Raw genomic sequence first — 20,992 nt, 5'->3', positions numbered from 1 at the left:
TCTCTCTGCAGCTGGGGATCCACAGTCAAGCTGAGGGTGGTCAGATTCTCACTTCTTGTGTAACAGGACAAAACATATCACTAAGAATGGAGTAGATATTTCTTTGCACATAAAATACATCCACTTTTAAATATGGAAAACGCACCGTACAGTAAATCACGTTGTATCTTTTTAAGTCTCAGCACACAAACAAGAGCACGGTGTGGAGGCTTCGATGCCTTGCTTCCTAATTTGAACGTTTGAACAGAAGATGCATGAATAACCACTCATCCTCCGTTGGGCCGGACACGGAGACAGCAGCAGGTAACGCAGACGGGTACCAAACGGGAACAGAAGCCGGGGCGGCTGTCGGGATCCCGCCGCCCGCGGAAGGGGAGAGCCCCGCACAAGGTGCCGCGCCCCCGCAGCCGCGCCCCGGCTCGAACCGAGCGCGGACACCTGCCGGGAGGCGGCGGGAGCCCCGCACGGCCGCGCCTCTCACGCCCCGGGCTGCGACAGGCGCCCAGCGCCCCCCTTCGGCGGGGCAGGGCCGGGGCGCGGCGGGCGGAGCGCTCTCGGCGGTCGGGGCGGGAGCGCCGCGGCACCGCCGGAGGTGGGGTCCCGGGGCTGCTGCGGCCCCGGCGCCGCCTCCTCCGTCCCAGCCCGGTCCCGCCGGTCTCTCCGCTCCCTCCCGGCCGGCTTCGGCCGGGGCTCGGCGGCTGCCATTGGCTTAGCGGCCCCATCCGGGCACTCGGCGCGGCGCCGTCGCTCGGCCCGATCGTCCCAATATGGCGGAGGTGAGCGGGGAAAGCGGGCCGGGGCGCCGGGGTTCGGCCGGCTCCCCGCAGGGCTCCGCGTCCGCCCGGCCCCCCGCGTCCGCCCGGCCATCCCTGCGAGGAGGCTCCGGGGCAGCCCGGCGGCGCGGGGGGGCCCGGCGGGCCGAGGGGGCGGCCCTTGGGGCGGCCGGCGCCGGGGCAGCGGGAGGCTGCGCGAGTAGGCCGCGCGGCGGGCGGCGCTGCTCCGTGCCGGGTTCGCAGCCCGCGGGAGGCCGGCGGGGCCCGGCCCCTAGAGATGCGCGGCCGCTGCGGTGGGGCCCCGGGGGAGGAAGCGGGACCGGCCGGAGCGGCCGCAGCGCGGGCGGAGGAGAAATGCCCGGCGGGAGGGAGGAGGAGCGAGCCCCGGGCTGTGAGCCGGGGAGAGGCGGCGGCCGGTCCGGCTGTCTCCGCCGCCGCCTGCCGCTGTCACGTCCCGCCCGGGCTGGGGACGCGGGCGGCCGGAGCGCCGAGCCGGGTGTCGTGCTGGGCGGCTCTGGCCTGGGGGTGGAGGGATGGAGAGAGGCAGGTGGGGCGCGGGCGAGCGATGGAGGGAGGGCTGCGGGCGGTGGGATGCAGGGACCGCGGGTGGGAGGCAAAGGTCGGCGGCCTGCGCGGGGAGAGTGGCAGAAGGGGACGGAGGGGAGAGGGGAGCGCGGGGCGGAGAGGAGCGACGCTGGGGCGTGGAATGGAGAGCTCGACCTGCTGTATGGGATGCGGACCCGTTCTCACCCGCTCGCCCGTCTGCTCTCCCCGCAGGCTTCCTTTGGGAGTTCGAGCCCAGGTTCGTCCTCGCCAGCCCCGGCCCGGCACCCCGCCCGCCGCCACACGCCGTGCGCTCCTCATGCTCCTTCCCGCAACCATCCCCTCTTGCCTCCTAGCCTTTCTAGCGCTTCACGTTCACGTAACTAATCGTCTGCCTGGTTTTAAGGAGAGGGATGCGCGCTGTGGAGTTCTTCCCGTAACTCCAGTCGCAGTTAGTAATTGGCTGCTTGGGGCCCAAAATGAAAACAAAGTTTTATGCTCTTTTCAGTCAGCATCTTAGAAAGCTGTGCAGTCATGAGAGACTGATAGAGCTAGTGCTTCTCACTGATAACTGCGAGTTTATGTGAATTTTTGCCTTCTTTGTAATATCAGAAAATGTTTAAAACCATAATTGCACACAATTATTGAAGCTGGAACCACCTTCTAGGTTCTTTGGAATACTTTCCTTTCCGCAAGTGAATATGTGTAATGTCAGCTGGGCTTTTCATGAATCCTTACGTGGGGAGTGCATTTGTTTGCATCTAACTGCTTTCCACATTAGTTCTTTTTTTTCTGTTTAACTACTCTAGCTTAATTTAATGACTTAATGTTACTTGAGTATGTTCTTAAATTGGATATTGAGTGTTAGAGCTGCTGAGTGGGAGTTTTTTATCTGAAGTCTGAGAGTTGTGTCAACGTTCCATTTCAGTTATTCAAACATAAAATGAGTTAGAACAGCAATTAGAAAGAGCAATCATGAGCATATATGTATGTATGGGTAAATATATTTGAATACTAGATAAAGATAGCTGTCAGTTCTTGAAAAGCTGCGGGATCAGGATGTAAGAGCCTGCAGAAATATCCAACATGTAATGTATTTACTGTAATTGCATTACTACTATCAGCTGTGCTGAGTGATCCATGAGGCCATAATATGAATTGCATGTGAATAACAAGCATTTGGGGCTTGAATTTCCTTATGGCATGGTATTATGAACTTGCACAGTATGGTCTTGATCAAGCTAAACTGACAAAGCGTATATTAATTACTTGCATGTAAGCAACGTGTGCTTAGCATAATTACTGAAAAATTAATTAAATGCTGTAAGACTCAGAAGTGTTAGTGTATTCAAGAATCTCTTTGAAGGCCAGAAGCAATGCACTGAGAAATACTGCTTAAATTTTTTGAACAAGAAGATTGAATATTTATTAATATTTCCTTGATTCTCTAAAGATCTTCTATAGGAATAATTCTTACTATTTTTTTCCCGCTGCTCTTAAGCTGAAGATTGCAGCAGAGCACTAATGTGTAAAAACTAGAGGAGGAAACTAGAAGTGAAAGACCAATATCCCAATAATTTTGTTTTCTCCAGCCCTAAAGCTATAAGCAAGTGAATGTTAAAGAAAAAGACAACCTTATATTTCGGTAGTTTTTACTGCAGAACACTGACTTTGTGGTCTAGAATATGCACATCTATAAAACTTGAGTGTTCTGTGAAGTTTTTCAGCAGTTGACAAAAGGCATTACAAATGATAGCAGTGCTTTTTTTTTTTGATTTATGAATGTCCTGTTGAGTACTGACCACAGAAATATCACAGTGACTGGTTGGATATTGGAATCTATCAGAAACACTTTGTTATATCCATTATATTTTACATTATATTTCCTGAGATTCTGACATGCTTGTTATTTCTTTCTAGATCAAGTGCTAAGAGTTGAGCTTAATTAACTTGAAGTGAATCTCAGTCTTTATTTTGCTGTTAGTAGGAAGTTGATTTGGAGGCTAAGTTAGCCATGTACCAATGAAAAACTAGACTAGTCAAATCATGATAAACAGAACCAGAAATTAAATATCAGTGTCTTCGATTTGTGAAATACAGCTGACATGCTTGCAGAATCTGGAATCTTTTAGGATAACTTCAAGGATGCTCTGAACAGTCTCTTCTATATTTTTTGAAAGTTTGGTTCAGTTATTTGGATAGTTTTTCCAAATATTCACTCAGTATTGCTAGAGGAAAAAAGGTACCTGTTCCTTGTAAATATGAGGAGGGAATGCCAGCTAAAGCAGCTGAATTTGTAAGGCAATTAGGAGTTTGCTCTAATTATTTTACTGAGAATTCTGACCTTGCATATAAAAGTGCTTATGTAACCTTAATTTTTTTCTGTGATGTAACTTTGTATGTTGTAGAAGATATGTCTCATATTAGGCTTTTTTGATAGTTGGCTCTTTATCATCTGAAGATCATGACTTTGACCCTTCTGCTGAAATGCTGGTACATGATTATGATGATGAACGAACTCTTGAAGAAGAGGAAATGATGGAAGAAAGTAAAAATTTCGGTTCTGAAATTGAAGATTTAGAAAAGGTAAGAGTAACATTTTCAAATGTCATGGTGTGTTGTGCTTTTTTTTTTTTTTTTAACTTAAAAGAACAATCAGTCAATTCCTCAGTTTGGGTTGTGTAATGTAGTGTCCTGCAGAGTTTATCTGCAGCTTGTTTAAAAAAAAATAAGAAAAGGAAATCATAGTTAGGATGTGGCAGTGTATCCTCACAAAAAGGCTGAACTAGTTTTTCAAAAGTTTTGTGTTAAATTCAAGTTCTTCTTTTAAGAATGCTTAAACTTTAGAGGGAAATTACTGGAACTGGTTTTGGAGTCATATTATTTATTAACACATTTTATTACTTGTAATTTTAGAAGTTGGATGCATTTTGAGTAGTAATAAGTGACAAGTGGCTGTATTTCATTTTGCTGCTCAGTTGTGTTTTTTTGGTCTGGAAAACATTCATGTTTCAGGCATGATAGATCGTGTTTGCCTGCTATGTAAATTTCTGCCTCAGTTTCATCGGTTTGGTGTTCAGTGTTGTACAGAGTAACCAACACGCACGTTTGCTTTTCCTGTTGTATTTTATGCTGTTGAATTATGTATTTTTCCTGTTTATACCTCTTGTTCATCTGCATCAGTGGGTCACCTGTTTTAAGTGTCTCCTGAGTGCTGAACACCCACAAATTGATGCTACTTGCATTGTCATTCAGTGACCCACTTAAATCACTCAACATAACTGCAGATTTTGATAAAGAACTCTGAAACAGTGTATTTTCTGGGTTCAAATACAAAGCTGTACTAGTTTTTTTTTCCCAACTTAGAGTTAACAGTCTTTATATTACTTGGTTTTTGTTGTGATACCTTTATAATTATATTCTTACTTACTGTGAGCTTGCAATTAAGATAACTAAGCAGCTTGCCAAGTCTAACAGTTAAACTGGAGTTACTGCTCCACAAAATGGTCTTATTGCCTCTGTAATAGAAGGAAAAAGAATCAAGAACGACTCATTTTAAACACCATTACTGTAAGTGTGGATCCCGAAAGACTTGGACGTGTGTTTATGTGTGTCTCTTGTGAAAAGTCTTTGCAGGACTAAAACCTAAACTGACTAAAGAAAGTAACTTAATCACTGTATGAGTTCACCAAGAAAATTTTTAAGGTAATTCAACTTTTAAAGGTATATGAATATCAGAAAATATTTCTAATTCTTTAATGGCTTTGATAAGGCAACTGTCTACAATTCATTGTTTTATTGTCTTAGGAAGCGCATGTAAAAAAACACAACATTGTAAATCCAGCCTTTCTCTGGACATTTTTTGCCTTCTGAATTGTTAACTGCGTTTCTCCTATTACCTTCTCAGTAGCAGTCACTATAAAATATGTCATATAGGAAATGAAGAGTAAAAGATTGGTATTTTGTTTTACTTTTGTGGGGTTTTGAATGCACACATGCATCTGTAAGCAGTTTGTAGTACTAAAGTGTGTGAGTTTTACAGCAGTTGTCTCTTCTATGGGAGTTGTTCTGCATCTAGTATCTTGAAGAAATACAGGTAAATCATGCTGTGCAGTACGAGTCAAGTTTGGAGCAAATGTTTAATAATCAAATATTGTTTAGTTTCATCTACTAAACATGTTTTATTGGATAGCTTGATGGCAAATAGTGAAGTCCCAACAGAGAAACAGTGATAATTATTTCAGTACTGTGCCTGAAAATATTTTAAATCCTGAATCTATCAGAATACATCTTTTCCTTGCAGGTCTGAACTGTTCAGAGGTATTTGGTAACATGTTGAAATGTTTGTAAATCCTCTTGTATTAGGAAGGAAACATGCCGTTGGAAGATTTGCTGGCATTTTATGGCTATGAACCGACAATTCCAGTTATGGCAGGTTCCAATGCGGATAGCTCTCCGAGTGAACTTGCAGATGAACTTCCAGATATGACTCTAGATAAAGTAAGTCAGAACGATCTTCCCCAATATTACAGTACAAAAGCAGAAATCCTGGTGACCTCCGATTATGTTTCACTATCTCTTGATGCTATAAAATGTGTATCTTTGTCAATTTCTGTATACAATCAATAATTACTATATTATTCTGAATTTACTAATTTTCAAGGATGTTGAAAATCTTTTGTACTTATTGCACTTAGAAATGCACAGCAACTTCAGTGGTAGCGTATTCAAATTAAAAATAAGTTAACTATTACTTTATAACACATCAAAAAGGCTGCATTTGTGTGTGTTTTTGTTTATATTTTATGGGGAAGAGAAGGGATTTTGTGATTTTTTTTTTTTCAATATAGAAGTGGATTTTTTTCTGCAGAGATCATGTAAGTTGCTCTGAAAGCTAAGGCTCCTATTTATTTCCACGGAAATGAGAACAGATACAGAGAGAGTGATAATACTATATGATAGAGCAAATTCCCACCTAGAAAACACTGTTTTTCAACTCAGTCACCACCATTAGCTGTGCATTTTCTCCAGCAATGAGCAAATGCCTGCATGCTGCAAATAAAAATCTGCACAGCCATCCATAATGCAGCTTATCTTTCACATTGCTGCCACCACTGCTGAAATGCACCAGCCTCTGCCTTGTGGTGCTCACATCCACTCTTTGGTCATCATAAATGTTCAGCAAGTGTTGATGAGTGTCAGTGGGTGCCATTTTTTCCACGTGGAGAAATTCAGTGAATACTTTTGTTTCAGATGCACTTCATGTCAGACTGATCACTTTGTCAGACTGCCTCTCTGCTGAAATCTGTTGCATGGCAACAAAAGCGGTGGTAAGGTTCGACATCTGCTGCCATACCACAGATTTTGACCTCTGACATCATGGGCCAACGTAATGAAATAGGAGGCAATTAGTTTTGGAGCAGCCCTCATGCGTTTTATTTTAATGTATGCAACATGCAGAAATAATAATTCTGGATTCCAGCATACGTATGCTGTATCAAAATATACGTGGATAACTTGACAACACACTTATGGATGCTTTGGAGTATCCCTTTGAGATGTGTATCATTCAGACAGATCTCAGCTTCTTGGCTTACTTTTTGTAAATGTGATGTAATGGTAAACTCCACAGAAAGTAGGGTGTAATGATGGCTCTGTGCATTGGATTCTCATCAGGATTCAGAATTGTGTTGAAGCTAAAAAATGCACTTGTTGTCAAATGCAGTTCTTTCCCTTTCTAACTTCTATTCAGAGTGGTTCAAACATGTCTGCTGGTGGAGGAAGTGAGCTTTTCCTTCCTTTTCTTCTTTTTTGGTCTTTTTTAACTGATGGATACTTCAATTTTTTTTGGTTGTATTTTTGAGAAGATAACAGATTGTCTATTTTCTGTAAAGTATGCAAAAGTGCCTGTCAGCTTTTTTCTTTTTTCAGAGTTCAAGAGATATCAACCTCTCTGAGTTTCATTGTGACGTAAAGAATGTCAAAATTCTGAAGTTTTTTTGAGGCAATTTTGGTGTTTTCCATTGGAAGCAGTTGGAGAGACATCTGAGATGAATCTAGATGCTTACCTGTCTATGCTTATAGACATTTCAAATTTTGGGTTATTTATCTTTAATTTTATTTTTCTTTTAATGATACAGGAAGAAATAGCTAAAGACCTCTTGTCGGGTGATGATGAAGAAACACAGTCCTCTGCTGATGACTTGACACCATCGGTTACTTCCCATGAGGCTACTGACTTCTTTCCTCGGCCACTGCGATGTAGGAAAACTGATTTTATGATAGCACTCAAAACAGTCCAAGTATTGTATACAGCTTACTAACTTAAAGTATAAAAATTGTGGAGTACCACTGATTTTACTGGAAGTTGAGAAACAATGCTTTGTAGGATGTTGTACATGAATGCTATCTTTGGTTGTTATTACTAATTACTTGAAAGACCTGTACTTGATACTGTATTTGATACTCTTTTTTTGCTCAAAGCAAGAAAGACCAACTAATAGCTCTAAAAATGCCGTAACTTTTTGCAAATACTTATTAAAGTGATGTTGAAGAGCTCTGTGGTTTTTCACCATTTTAATGAATAACATGAATATAGTACCAATTCTCTTAAGTTAGTCTTTCTCTACTAAAATTTAGCTGCTGTTTTTAAACTGAGTCTTCCATTCAGCCTAAGGATGTGAGTAAGGCTATGATTTCTTTGTTATTATTTCCTTTCACACATAACAGCACATTTCTATAGGACTTCATAGGGTGAGTGAAAGTGGTTTTATATGGGATGGGGCCTTTGAACGCTTGACCACCAACACTGCATTACCTATTGAGCAGTGATGGAAAAGATTTGAGAACCAGTGATTCAGTTATCCAGCCTGACCCAGGTATTCTTCACTGCTTACTGCAGTTTGTTTGTTTGGTGGTGTTCTGGAGTTAGAACAATGTGAAGAATTTTATCATGGTTTTAATTTAGCTATCTTAAGCTATTTCTGGAAGAGTTCATCTTTCTAGGGGACGGTGATGTGCTTGCTCAGTCACTTGCAGTTGTGGTTCTTAAACTATAGCATCAACAGCACCGTAGGATACTCATGTTGGAAGAGAGATAATAAAACCTTAAAAATTATAAAACCCTTCTAAAATTAAACAAAGCCCAAATTTGCTAGCATTTAAACGTAGGCAGTAAGGTTACTTGTGAACTGTTAATGAGTATGATACTGGAAATATGGCAGCCTTGTGGGAAAGAATAATGATCATCTTGCTCAGGATTAAAAAGCAGTCATCTTTGTTTTCAGCTACCAACAAGAGGATGTTACTCTTTCTGTATTTGAATTTTTTGATTGGACATTTTAAAATCAAATGCCCTCTATTCAGGATGGGAAGCACTAGTTTTCTGTACAATGGAAAGTTTCGTCTTTTCTTCTGTTTTCTGCCCATTTCTCTAATAGTAAGATAATATTAATTTAACATTCCTAACACCTAATTTGGATCAAATGGAAGCAAATGATTTCAAGTGATCATCTAGGCATATCACTATTTCTAACAGTAAAAGGAAGTAGACTCGTGATAGTAATAATGACCGAAGATGAGCCTCAGTCTGTACGTTGTCAGATATGGTCTCTGCTGATGATTCTAGTTATGTATGATGAAGTTAAAATTACAGACCTGTTTTAGAGAACGTTGTACTTTGAGAAGACAAAAGCAGCTTTTGTTTTATAATGGTAGCTTCCATTCTACCAACGGTTATACAGCCATAAAAAAAGAATTACTTCAGAACTCAGTACCAGGATCTTTTCCAGATCCTAAAATATGATTTGTTCATCAGAGTACTGTATTTGAATTATATAAAATGCTCTGCTGTTGTTCTTCCCGGGAAGGGGGGGAAGTACAAAACAATAATCAGAGCTGGCTTTTTTTTTTTTTTTGCTTATTCTATTTTGTGTATTGCTGCTCCATCTTCACTACTTGTTGTGACAGTTTTGTTGTTTTGTTTAAAAGAATATTTTGAGTGTGCAGTTCAATTAAACTTCTCATCATAGACTTTGCTAGGTAATGGATACTTGCCTAGCTAAAACCAAACTTTTTTTTTTTTCTGCTTGAAGCAAACACTACATGTGATGGAGATAAAGAATCAGATGGTGAAGATGTAGAAGCAGACAATGGTAACTCATCTGAAGATCTGAGAAAGGTAATAACTATTTCTTCAAGCAAACAAGAAGTTAAAATAAAAACTTTATTATTAAGAAAAATGTTAAGATTTTTAGTACATGCCTAAAGTAATGCATTAACTCTGGAATTCTCTGCTGAATGCCAAGTTAATAGCTTTTTTTATGCTTCCATATGAAAAATGTTAAGCTAATATTTTTCTCCTTTTCTTTTGTTACATCTTCAGGAAATAATGGTTGGTTCACAGTATCAGGCTGAAATTCCACCTTACCTTGGCAGACACAGTGATAATGAGAAAGGTGTGTTTTTCTTACTGTACTATTTTTTATCATATGCTTATGTACAGCAGTTGATGGAAAAAATAGAATTTACGTTTTGAATGTAGTTAACGTCTTAGTTAAAATCTCAGAGATATTAAAAGTACTGAAAAACGGAGGTTATGCAGCCACATATTGATTTCTCAGATGTGTGATTTTACAACTCCAAGATGACATTCTCGAGAGTATACAGGAAGGTGTATTACAGTGTTTGTTCTGAAATATCTAGTAAGTGGAGGAAACAGCAAACACTAGGTCAGGAATGAAATACTTTCCTCAGATTATCCTAATTGGGCCATGAGTGTGTAATTTAATTAACATTTTATATGTTTCAAATGTTGTTTTTCTTCACTTGTGTTGTTTTGATAAGAAAAATAATGTGGCCAATAGAATAAGAAAACAATGTAGGTTGTGATATATTTTGCCATCAGTGAGATGTGATGTTTTCAGTATGATGCTATTCTTTGCATGTTTAGGTTAAAAACTGTAGTTGTGCTAGAATAAAAAAAAAGTAATGAAGACTTTTATTTGGTATCTGTTAAAGTCTTCCCTGTGAGAAAAATGCAGCAAATGCAGCTGTGAAATTAAAAATAAAAACAAACCTGTAGGTTTTGAAATAAGTTAACTCATGTGTGAAACAGTTGTGAAATTAAGTAACCATTTAGTAGGTACGATGATAAATGGAAGGTGGTTGGTGGTTTGTTATTTGTCTTGTGTTACATGGCCAGCAATGAAGTAGCGCTCAGATTGGAGAGCGTAAGGGCTGTCTCCTGAGAATATTACACATGAAAATGCTGCATTATTGTGGCTGATTTAAAAAAGAGGTTGAAACTGAGCATCAGCAGAATTCTGAGGGGTTGGACTTGACTATGGTCTGGCTGGAAGTGCTCTGGAACATTGCATGTACTGTAATAAATAGGCTTCAGAGTTTTGGAATACTGCAGTAATTCAGAAATTGTTCCCCACTGTGTAAAAAGTCAGTCTGTAAAAGCCCCGTCTGTACTCCATGAAGAAGTGGTAATATTGTGACAAGTGGGATTATGTCTTTGTTTCGTCATCCCAGCTGGTGGGGTCAATAAATAGAAGTTTGGTTCTTCTGTGAACATTACACTTGTAACATATCTCTGTGAAAGCTTTTTGTATTCTTACACTATAACAGCACTTTCTGAGCTGGGGTGATTCTGTTTCTCACCTTTGCATTGTCTTGTTTCCTGCAGTTTTATGAGAGGTTTGAGAATCCTCATTGCCTCTTCCGTAGTAACAGCCACTGTACTTTTGTTTGAATAACTCTGATTTTGCATTGCTAAGAGAATGCATGAAGCATTAAGTGCAATGTTAGTCATATGGAGTATAAGATTTATAGCTTAATCTAGAATTTAAATGTGTGCACAGACTGGCACAGTTTCAGGGCAACTCTTTCATATGGCCATTAAGCTACTCTCTGTCAAATGTGCTACTTAAGAAGTGCTTATCTGATTTCAGTGTACTACGAAGGAGGACTGCTATTGTTTGCTTGTAAAAGCTGTTTACAGTATTTGGTTGTTAGTAAACAGAAAAAGAAATTACGGTCTTTAGACCTGAATTCCATTCTACTAAATATACTTTGACAAATTTTAGTTAAAAATGACTAGTTTGTTACCTCCTTCTCTCTTTTTCCCCCTACCATATAACATTCAAAATGTTAAAGTATTATGCTACATCCTTTTATTATTAAATACAGATTACTCGTTGGAAACAGCTTGTTGGAAACAGTGCTTTGCACTGATGGCTAGCTAAATTTTACTTCAATGTTCTCTCATTTCCCCTCCTCAAAGGATGAGGGGAAGAAAATAGGATGAAAAAGGGCTTAAGAATTGTGATAAGATAGGGAGATCATTCAGCAATTGCCACTGCAGGCAAAACAGACCCAGCATGGTAAGATGAATATTATTTATTGCTTGTTACTAACAGACTAGAGCAGTGAGGATTAAAAGCAAGCTACAGAAACCTTCTACTTCCCTGCATGCTGTCCTGCTGCCTCCTCCTTCTCCTGAGTAGCACAGGGGAATGGGGACTAGGGGCATCAGTGAGCCCGGAACACTTTATTGTAATTCACTCTCTGACCCTGTTCCACTTGGGTCTCTCCAGAGAGATGCTGTTCTTCCCCAGCTGGCTGCAGCTCTCCAAGCACTGTTCCAGCACTGCTTGTACAAGGCCTATCCTTCAGGACTGCAGTGCTCCAGCACAAGTCTCCAGGAACAGCGGTTCCCCAGCTTTCCTGTCCTAGGGCAGGGTCCTCTCAGAGACTCCACCTTCACCAGTAAAAATAATTCCCCACACAGAAAACGAGCATAATATCTTCACAACACCAACAAGGTGAACAGTTTACACGCAGCCCACCCATTGCTCCTTTACCCCATTACAACAGATATCACATAAAAGTTTTGAAGAATAAATTCTTCACAGCAATTCTCAGACAATAGCCAGTCAGTTTTGCCTGCTAGCTCTCAACTGTCGTAGAGTTGTTTAGATTAGAGAAGACTGAAATCATGAAATCCACCCATCAGCTTAGAACTATCTAGTCCCACTAAATTGTGTCTCTAAGTGCCATATCCACAGATCTCCATTGCCTCCAGGGATGGTAACTCCACCCTTTCTTGGGCAGCCTGTTGTAATGCCTAAATAGCCTTTCTATGAAGAAATTCTTCTCAATGTCCAATTTAAAGCTCCCTAGAATTACTCGAGTCCATTTCTTCACATTCTTTCACTTGTTGCCTGAGAAAGAGACCAGCACCTACCTCACTATACTGATCTTTCTGGAAGTTGTGAAGAGCAATGAAGTCTCCCTTAACTTTGAAACAGCCCCAGCTGTCTCAGTAACTCCTTATATATCTTGCTTTCTAGTCCCTCCTTACCTCACATTCCTTGAAGAGTAAGAATTAAAAGCAGATGCCTTCCTCCTATCCACCCTGTTCTACCTCATCCCTGCAATTGGAATAAGGGAATGGACAGTGGGGCTGTGATTAGTATATAATGCTTTGTCTCTGCCACTGCCTGCCACTTCTCCACATGGGGTCCCTCTGGGACTTCCCGCAGGCTGCAGCTCTCCAAGTACTGTTCCAGTACTGGCCTGTACTTCCAATGTGGGGTTCATCCTTCAGCAGAGTGCTACTCCAGCATAGGTCTCCTTGGGCAGCAGCTCCCCAGGATCTCCTGATCCACCATGTGGCCCTCCGCGGGCTGCAGAGGAACTTCTCCTCTACACATGGAGCATCCCTTCTTCAGTCTGTAGGACTATTTGTCTCACATTTTATCAGTACTCTTTCTCAGGTACTGCATACTGTTTTACCTTTCTTAAATCTTCCCCCCAAGTGCACCCAGTGCACTTTGTGTGCACCCAGCGTCACTTATGTCTCAGCTGTGGCAGCGATGGGACCCCTTTGGAACAACTAGAGCTGGCTCTGATCTACCATGGGGCAGCTGCAGGGCTCTGCTCATAGAAGCCACCCCTGCAGCCCCTCACTACTAAAAGCTTGCCATGTAAGCCCAATATACAGCTGAATAAAACAGGGCAGGCTTGCTGATTTGTATGAAGATGATGTATACGCTTGTATAATTTGACTTGATCATCTGTCAGTCAATAAGCGAGGCCTCTGTAGACTGAAGAGTTTTGCCCATTATCTGATTTTCATAGAACCTGAATCACTTCACCATACCATTCTGCGACTGTCTCTTAACGGAGGCTTTTGGGCAAAAAGAAATCCGTGATTTACAAGCAATGTGATACTTGGTTTCTTCTGTATTCTCTGTCTTTGCAAAATAGCTTTTTATGTTACAGTCTTTGAAATGTCATACTTGGTGTTAATGGATTTCTGTTTTAGCAGCGTATGAAAATGAAGACCATTTACTTTGGAAACCTGATGTGATCTCAGAAAGCAAAGTTAAAGAATACCTTTTTGAAACCTCCGTAAGAACAGGAAATGAAAAATTAATTGGCAGAATTCCTGAAGGACTACATACACGGGACAACGAACAAGTATGTTTTGTATCCTGTTCTATTTGTGACACGTTGCTTTGTAATTAACCTGCTTTTCTTTATCTGTCTGTATTGTAAAGGTATAGTATTCAGTTTCTTTGATGCTTTGTTTCTGTGTTTTATTTTAGTTAGATGTTATCAGGATCTTGTTTGTCATTTTAAAAATGTGTAATTACACAAATTATGTTGGCGGTGTTGTAATGTTTCTGATTGCCATGCTTTTGACAAATTCAGATTTTCTAATAATTGCTTCCAACATCTTGTATTTGCTTCAACTCTTGGAAGGTTTTGTTTTTGGCTGTTATTTTAATGTTTTTATCATCTATAAAGACAGATTCTCTTTGACATGAGATGTGCTCACTGAAAAACTAGTTTTGTGAGTTTAGATTCAATGTTTGCAAACTTTTACTTCTTTTATTTTATAGGCATTGTATGAACTTCTCAAGAGTAGCCATAATGTTAAGGAAGCAATTGAGAGATACTGCTCGAATGGAAAGGCATCCCAAGGTGAGAGAGAGTTCCTGATTTTTCAGAAAAGTGTATTTGAAAGAAAGAATTTTAAAAGCTGTGTAGACAAACGTGGAGGAAGAAACAGATTAACAGGCGTTTTTATTCCCATGATATATTTAGCACAGACAGGTGTATTCTGACTGGTCATCTGGAAATTTCTACTAGAGAAGTTTGCAACTTTGTACAAGTTTGCAAGATCAGTTTTTACACCTTCTATTTCTCTTTCCTCTGCTCCTATTGGAAGAACAGCACAGGCTGAGGGATGGGCAGGAAGCTGCGATTTTTCTTCCATGAGGCTATTCTCACTCTTATGATAGTACCTTTTTGAGATCATGGTCAACTATAATCTGATGTCGTTTATACCAGATAAGGCACAACTGAATGGGACTATAAGGAATATGAGAGCACTGCTTCAGAAAGCTCATGTACAAGAAGAGTGCTAAACAATGTCATCCCCCACCTCTCCAGGATTTAATTTCCTCTTCTGGGACTGAAATACAGCTCTGCCTCCTCGTGATTCAGAAGCTCTGTTTTGTAAGGACTAGTACTCACACTCCTCACCCCCACCCAGGTCAAATGGGACTTAAGAGTGCCCTCATTAAAAATAGCAAAGAATGATAACACTCTTAGTTTCCTGTCTTTTAGGGTTAGCATCATGGTATGACCTGTACTACTTGCTGATGTTCACTGCTTGTTCTCCTGATTAGAGTTAAAATCCACATCTCCCGAGATGTTTTCTTAACTTTGAGACTTTACATGGGGATTTTCTCTTCTCTTTGAAGACTGAGAACTCTGTAGAAAGTAGTGCAAAATTAATGGGGTGAGAAAGAAAGAAAACAACTTTGTAGTCATATACTTACAACCTTCATGTGGGAGCAGAAAGGTCTTTGTTTTAGTGTTTGCTTCCAGAAATGTTTTGAGATGTGATTTTTTCCCCGATTGACTTTAAAGGACAGCCGAACTGAAGCTTTCTGAATTATCATTATGAAAATCTCTCCTATTTTTCTACTTTTATTTACCTAGATCCAAAGCCATAATCAAGATAGGAAGGCAACAATATTTGAAACTGATGTACTCAAATCAGAACAACCTTGCTTAGATCATATATTAGGAAAAATATAGAAAACCATATTAACCCTTTGCTTATGTGCTTTTTTTTTTTTTAGCAATTTTATTTTTACTTTTAAAACTAAGTTCAGTTTTACAGTCTGCAAGTTTTTGAAACAAAAAAATTGTTCCCATTTTTTCCAACAATCACTGCTTTTTGTGTTCTATGCAAAAGAAGTACTTCAGAGGAATAATCTCACTGATATCTTAGTGATACTTCAAAGTTTTTGGTTTTTTTGGTAACACATTTCTTAAGAAATAACATATCAGAATTTTTGAATGTCCTTTGCCATCAAGGATGAAAGATTTTAGAAATCAAACTTTCATGAGTCTTTGTAAAAAAAAGAATGTTAGATTTCAGAGAGGATATCTAAACAGCATGTTAAAAAATGAATCCAGAGAACTGACCTATAGTTTTAGAGTGCATTTGTGCATTATCAAAGCAGTTATTTTGATCTCTGTAAAAAGTTTTTTGAGCAAAAATAAATTCTTTGTGTTATTTTTGTTACTGACTAGAAGAGATGACAGCATGGACAGAAGAAGAATGCAGAAGTTTTGAACATGCACTTCTGATTTATGGTAAAGACTTTCATCTCATCCAAAAGAACAAGGTTAGTGTTTTACAGTTAAGTGAAAGAGTTGGGAGATGATATGATGCTGACCATCTGTGACATTCATGCAGGAGTGTGAAGAAGTACCATGTTACAACCAGCTTGACTTTTTTGTTTTAGCTTTACAGCAACTATCATTGGAAAAGCTGAATGAGTCAGTGTATCTCTGAAGTTGACTTACACTGACATCACTTATATTTACGCATTTACATTATATTTTAGTTAAAATGTCTTCTCTCTTCTAGAAGCATAGTACTTCTGTATTAAGGCCGTGAGAGGGGAAACTGCGTCTTTACTTAACTCTCTTTATCCTCAGGAAGGTGTAACTGCACAGCAACAGGCTTAGCTCTCTGTGTTTTCTGAAGAAAGTGAAGGCATCATCCATCAGGACTCTGTTTTCTGGCTAATGAAGGAGCTTGAATCTTGATTTGGATTACTTATAATTGACTTTTCTGTACATGAAGAATAAGGATGAGATTTTTTTTAAATAAAAAAATAGTATTTTGTGGTACAGGATATTTCCAAACTTTATGTGTACCTCCTTTATAGTTTGATACTATCTCGAGGATATTTTTTTTTAATAGGCTGGGGTGTTTGCAATATCTTAGGTAAACTTTACAGCATTGTGGTTGCTGTTGAACAATAATCAGCTAGTCCTGCTCAGTATCTGTCTTCACCTGTCCTGTGACAAACATTTGGGCAGTTCAGACTTTAAGTGCACCTTATCAATAAATAGTAATTCACTAGAGATACGAAGAAATCATTTAAAAACATATATTTCTAATGATTTTTACAACATGTAGCAGGGCACATGATTTGAAGAACTCTTCTGGAGAAAATGTCTGCTCATGGCTTTGATGTGTGCACACTTCATTGGGTGTAAAACTGTCTGAGAGGCTGGCCCCAAAGAGTTGTGGTGCAGATAATGCCGCCCATGAGTGTTCATTTGCTTAAGGGTAGGAAAGATCTGCAGAGGGATCTGGATTGGCTGCATTGAGGGGAACATCCAGTTGTATGGCATTAAACAAGGTGAAATGCTGTGTGCTGTACTCAGATTAAAATAACAACCCTATGCAGCAATGCAGGTTTGAAGAGATTTGACTGTAGAGCTGTGTGGCAAAAAAAAGACCTGGTATACTGTTTGACAGCCAGCTGAATATGTAGCAGCTACGTGCCCAGGTTTCAGAAACTGTGTGGCCAGTAGGCCTGTAGAAGTGACTGTCCTTTCAGACTCAGCCGTGGTGAGAAAGAACCTCAGGTTCTACGTTTAGTTTTGGGTCCCTCACTACAATAAAGACATTGAGGTGCTGGAGAGTGTCCAAAGAAGGGCAGTGAAGCTGGCAAAGGGTTTGGAGCACAAGTCTTACAAAGAGCAGTTGAGGGAGCTGGAGAAAAGGAGGTTCCAGAGCAAGCTCATCACTCTCAACAGCTACTTCAGAGGAGGTTGTTATGAGGTTGGAGTTGGTCTTTTCTCCCTAACAACAAATGAGGACAAGAAGAAATGGTCTCAAGTTGCACCAATGCTGGATATTAAAAATTTCTTCAGTGAAAAGGTTATGAAGCATCAGAACTGACTGCCTGGGGAAGTAATTCTTACCATTCTGGGAGGCATTTAAGTGAAATGTAGATGTGGTGCTTAGGTACATGATTTAGTGGTAGATTTGTTAGTGCTAGGTTAACAATTGGATTTGATGATCTCAGAGGTCATGTCCAGCCTAAATGATTCTATATTTTGTAAGAATATTGATAGAAGTAGCAATTTCTTTGAGAATCTGACTTTGCATAGCAGTTGCCTATTTTGGTGAATAAGATGAATGGTTAACATAGATCAAAATGAGTTTTGCAAGTCCTTAATATCTTTTCATCAAGGAAAGAATTTTTGTTGTTGCTTAAGTATTTACTGTTGTGCATTCCACTTTTCAAGGCTTCCGCAGTTCCTGATTTTCCTAAGAGGAATTAGTACCCAAAGTCATTCCTATGTCAGTTCTCTTAAGTCATTGATCTGATGAGCTTTTTCCATCTTAAGAGAGTCTGTCTTACAGTTTAAAAATTGTTGAATTGGTTGTGAAATGAAATGCTTCATATTTACTTGTGGCTTCAGTCTATTAAAAAAAAGCCAGCACATGACAATGTAATGCAGTAGAACAGATAAACAGTTATTTGAAGCTGCAGGTCTCTGTAAGATCTCTTAGTTGGTATGTTCCAGACAATAAGTAAAGCTAACAGCATTTCAGGGAAATGGGAACTGGGCAGATGAGAGAACGGCTGTACATTAGTCTTGTCAATTTTTCTTGCCTCCCTTCAGGTAAGAACCAGAACGGTTGCTGAGTGTGTGGCTTTCTATTACATGTGGAAAAAGTCGGAACGTTACGATTACTTTGCTCAGCAAACAAGATTTGGAAAGAAGAGATATAACCATCATCCGGGAGTTACGTAAGTAACGTGTTTTTGGAATATGTAGCTGTTGCAAATCTTGAATGTAGAAGATTTTTTCCCCTCCCATCATTGTAGTGTGATGTTGCAGTAGCTATGATAACTGAAATGAAATCCTCATTCTAGGCCTTGACATGTTAAATAACCCATGGTGAATGTATTATTGTTCTAGAGATTACATGGATCGTTTGGTAGATGAAGCAGAAGCCCTGGGTGGAGCAGTGCATTCTTCAGCCCTAACATCTAATAGTCGAACAGAAACCATTCCTGATCAGCAGCTAAGCATTCTGAACTCCATCACTGCCAATGAGCTGACAGGTAAACCAAGGACAAAAAAACCAAAATCTTTTATCTTGTGATTTCATGAGGTACTATTTCATTTACATTGGTTTCATTTTTTTCCCCAGCATTGACAAATAGTGTAGCAACAGTCTGCCACACTTCAGATGTGAACTGCCTGGATGATGCTTTTCCTTCTATGGACAGCTTACCTCGAGCACCAGTTAATCACGTGCCTGTTGGAACAGAAGAACTGCTTAACTTGCCAAGCAATGGTGAAAGCGATTGTTTTAATTTATTTGAGACTGGCTTTTATCATTCAGAGCTAAACCCAATGAACATGTGCAGTGAAGAGACAGAGAGACCTGCGAAGAGATTGAAAATGGGACTTGCTGTCCCAGATTCTTTCATGAATGATGTCTCTGTAAATAACCTTGGTGTGGACTTTGAAAACCACACACATCATATTACCAGTGCCAAAATGGCTGTTTCAGTGGCTGACTTCAGCAGTCTATCTTCAAACGAGACAAATGGTTTTATCAACACCCACACTCTTCACCAACACACTGCCCTTCATTCAGAGTGACTGTGAAACAAACAGTGGGTACATTATGCAGTAGTAGTAAACTTGATGGGAGCTATCAGGTTTGCTTAGTCTTTCACTGGAAGTTTGAACTTTATGACATCAGTGATGTCTTTGTATGTATAGAACTATATCTTGATTTATCAAGAGTAATTTCTTTTTTCAGTCCATAAATGTGGAAATGTTGTATGATATTTGGCAGAGTTTGGGACTAAGAGAACTCTGTGGTGCAGCTTTAAGCTCTGCTTCAATTTTATTTTATTATTATTTTTTTTTAAGCCTGTAGACAGAGGCCACCAATTCAAAACCAGCACAGAAGTTCTGAACTGATTGGAGTGGCTTTTTAGCCTAAGTTACTTTTGCTGTAACAAATACAGTGGAATAACAATGTTTACAGGTACCTATCCTGATCCCTGTGCAATGTAGCATTTTTTTTCTTATAAAGGCAGGGATAGGCTTCTTTAATTTAAACTGCACAAACACACAAGGATGTTTTTTAAATGGAACCTTCTCTCATGTGATACTAAACTAGAGCACTTCAGTTTACAAAGCAGCAAGTTCATCTTGGTGGAAGCTAGCACAAGGAACTTACCATTAGTAAAGTATGAAGACCTACACTTGGATGCTGTTGCAAAATTACAGGCCATGGCTACCATACACAAGTAATTATACTGCCAGGAGTGTCTGTGTACTTTAAACTTACTGGCTTAAACAGAGAATGTGTTTTAGGCTGTTGTTTTCTGGTGTGTTTTGTCCACAACTTTGAAGAATAGTGTAATTGTATAACTTTCCTGAGGCAGCTGATGTTGCATAATGCTACAGTCTGCACAGCTTAGGATTTACCACTGAGCAGTCTGTTTTGGAAGACAAACTATTTGGAGCACTGCAGTTCAAAGTGTTAGAGGAACTGTCTAGTTTGTGTAGAAGTATTAGAACCTTGAAGTGTATATTTAAAAGCCTTTCTTTAGTGTGGATTTCATTTGTTTGTTTTGGCAAGGTCATGGGCTGAAAAAAGGCACTTTTCTACTCTGGTTAAATAGGAAAGGATGAGGAAAAAGCAGCTGTTTTACTTCAGTAATTTTTTGTTTTCATCATGGAGTGTGATTCACCATCCAGAAAGTTTATCTTGCAGCAGCTTGTTCTAATTCTTGAGGTGGAGTTGAACCAAACCAAGTAAGATATTTGTAGCATAAAAAACATGAAGTTTTAATGAAGCTCAGAACCTTATTTCAGTAAGATGGCCGTTTTTCCTCGTTACAAATTTAATTGCCACTAACTTGTTTTCATTATTCAAGTGGTTAAGTTTGCCTTGTTGATATTTGTAATAGTTGCTTCAAGGTCACACTGAGTAACTAGAAAATAGTGACTTTAATATTTGAAAGGGAAGAGGGTATTTATTATGCATACTGTGAACTGCATTGACATCCGGAGTTTTGGATGCAGAGCATGGAGTTCTCTTTACAGCATTGTAATGAAGATTGCTTTGAAGTGTTTACACAATAGCACATTTACCATATTAAAAACAAATTAGTTTAGCACAGTGGACAAAAGTATAGAAAATGTTGTAATCCGTTTTTAACTGACACATCTGGAGTATGTAATTCTGGTGAGTACACAGTAACTAATAGGTAGCCCGGGCCCTGTGTTGTACTCTGACATTTTTT

At 39.8% G+C, this 20,992-nt stretch overlaps 1 protein-coding gene across 6 annotated transcripts; it reads left to right on the top strand.

The window, feature by feature from the left end:
* Positions 1-553: 553 nt before the first annotated feature.
* Positions 554-20,986, top strand: MIER3 (MIER family member 3). 6 transcript variants are annotated; one of them, XM_048930490.1, is made up of 13 exons: positions 554-776; positions 1,551-1,575; positions 3,778-3,902; positions 5,682-5,816; positions 7,457-7,577; positions 9,410-9,495; positions 9,700-9,772; positions 13,651-13,805; positions 14,231-14,312; positions 15,939-16,033; positions 18,339-18,466; positions 18,639-18,784; positions 18,874-20,986. In XM_048930490.1, the coding sequence occupies exons 1-13, from the start codon at positions 768-770 to the stop codon at positions 19,329-19,331; spliced, it is 1,638 nt and encodes a 545-aa protein (XP_048786447.1). In that variant the 5' UTR covers positions 554-767; the 3' UTR covers positions 19,332-20,986. The 6 variants fall into 6 exon arrangements, with proteins under 6 accessions (XP_048786447.1, XP_048786446.1, XP_048786444.1 ...); XM_048930489.1 differs by having other exon boundaries at positions 3,757-3,902; positions 13,654-13,805; positions 15,942-16,033; XM_048930487.1 differs by having other exon boundaries at positions 3,757-3,902; positions 13,654-13,805.
* Positions 20,987-20,992: the final 6 nt, after the last annotated feature.

The sequence above is a fragment of the Lagopus muta genome, chromosome Z (assembly GCF_023343835.1).
Source record: "Lagopus muta isolate bLagMut1 chromosome Z, bLagMut1 primary, whole genome shotgun sequence".
NCBI classification, from domain to species: Eukaryota; Metazoa; Chordata; class Aves; order Galliformes; family Phasianidae; genus Lagopus; species Lagopus muta.
Note: the sequence above shows the minus strand (reverse complement) of the source record. Positions and strands in the feature narration are given on the sequence as shown.

What these genes read in the sequence shown, in the direction of transcription:
- MIER3 (XM_048930486.1), top strand. An exon ending in AAATTGAAGATTTAGAAAAG is followed by an intron (nt 3,903 to 5,681) that starts GTAAGAGTAACA and finishes CTCTTGTATTAG; the next exon opens with GAAGGAAACATGCCGTTGGA. An exon ending in CATCTGAAGATCTGAGAAAG is followed by an intron (nt 9,496 to 9,699) that starts GTAATAACTATT and finishes TTACATCTTCAG; the next exon opens with GAAATAATGGTTGGTTCACA.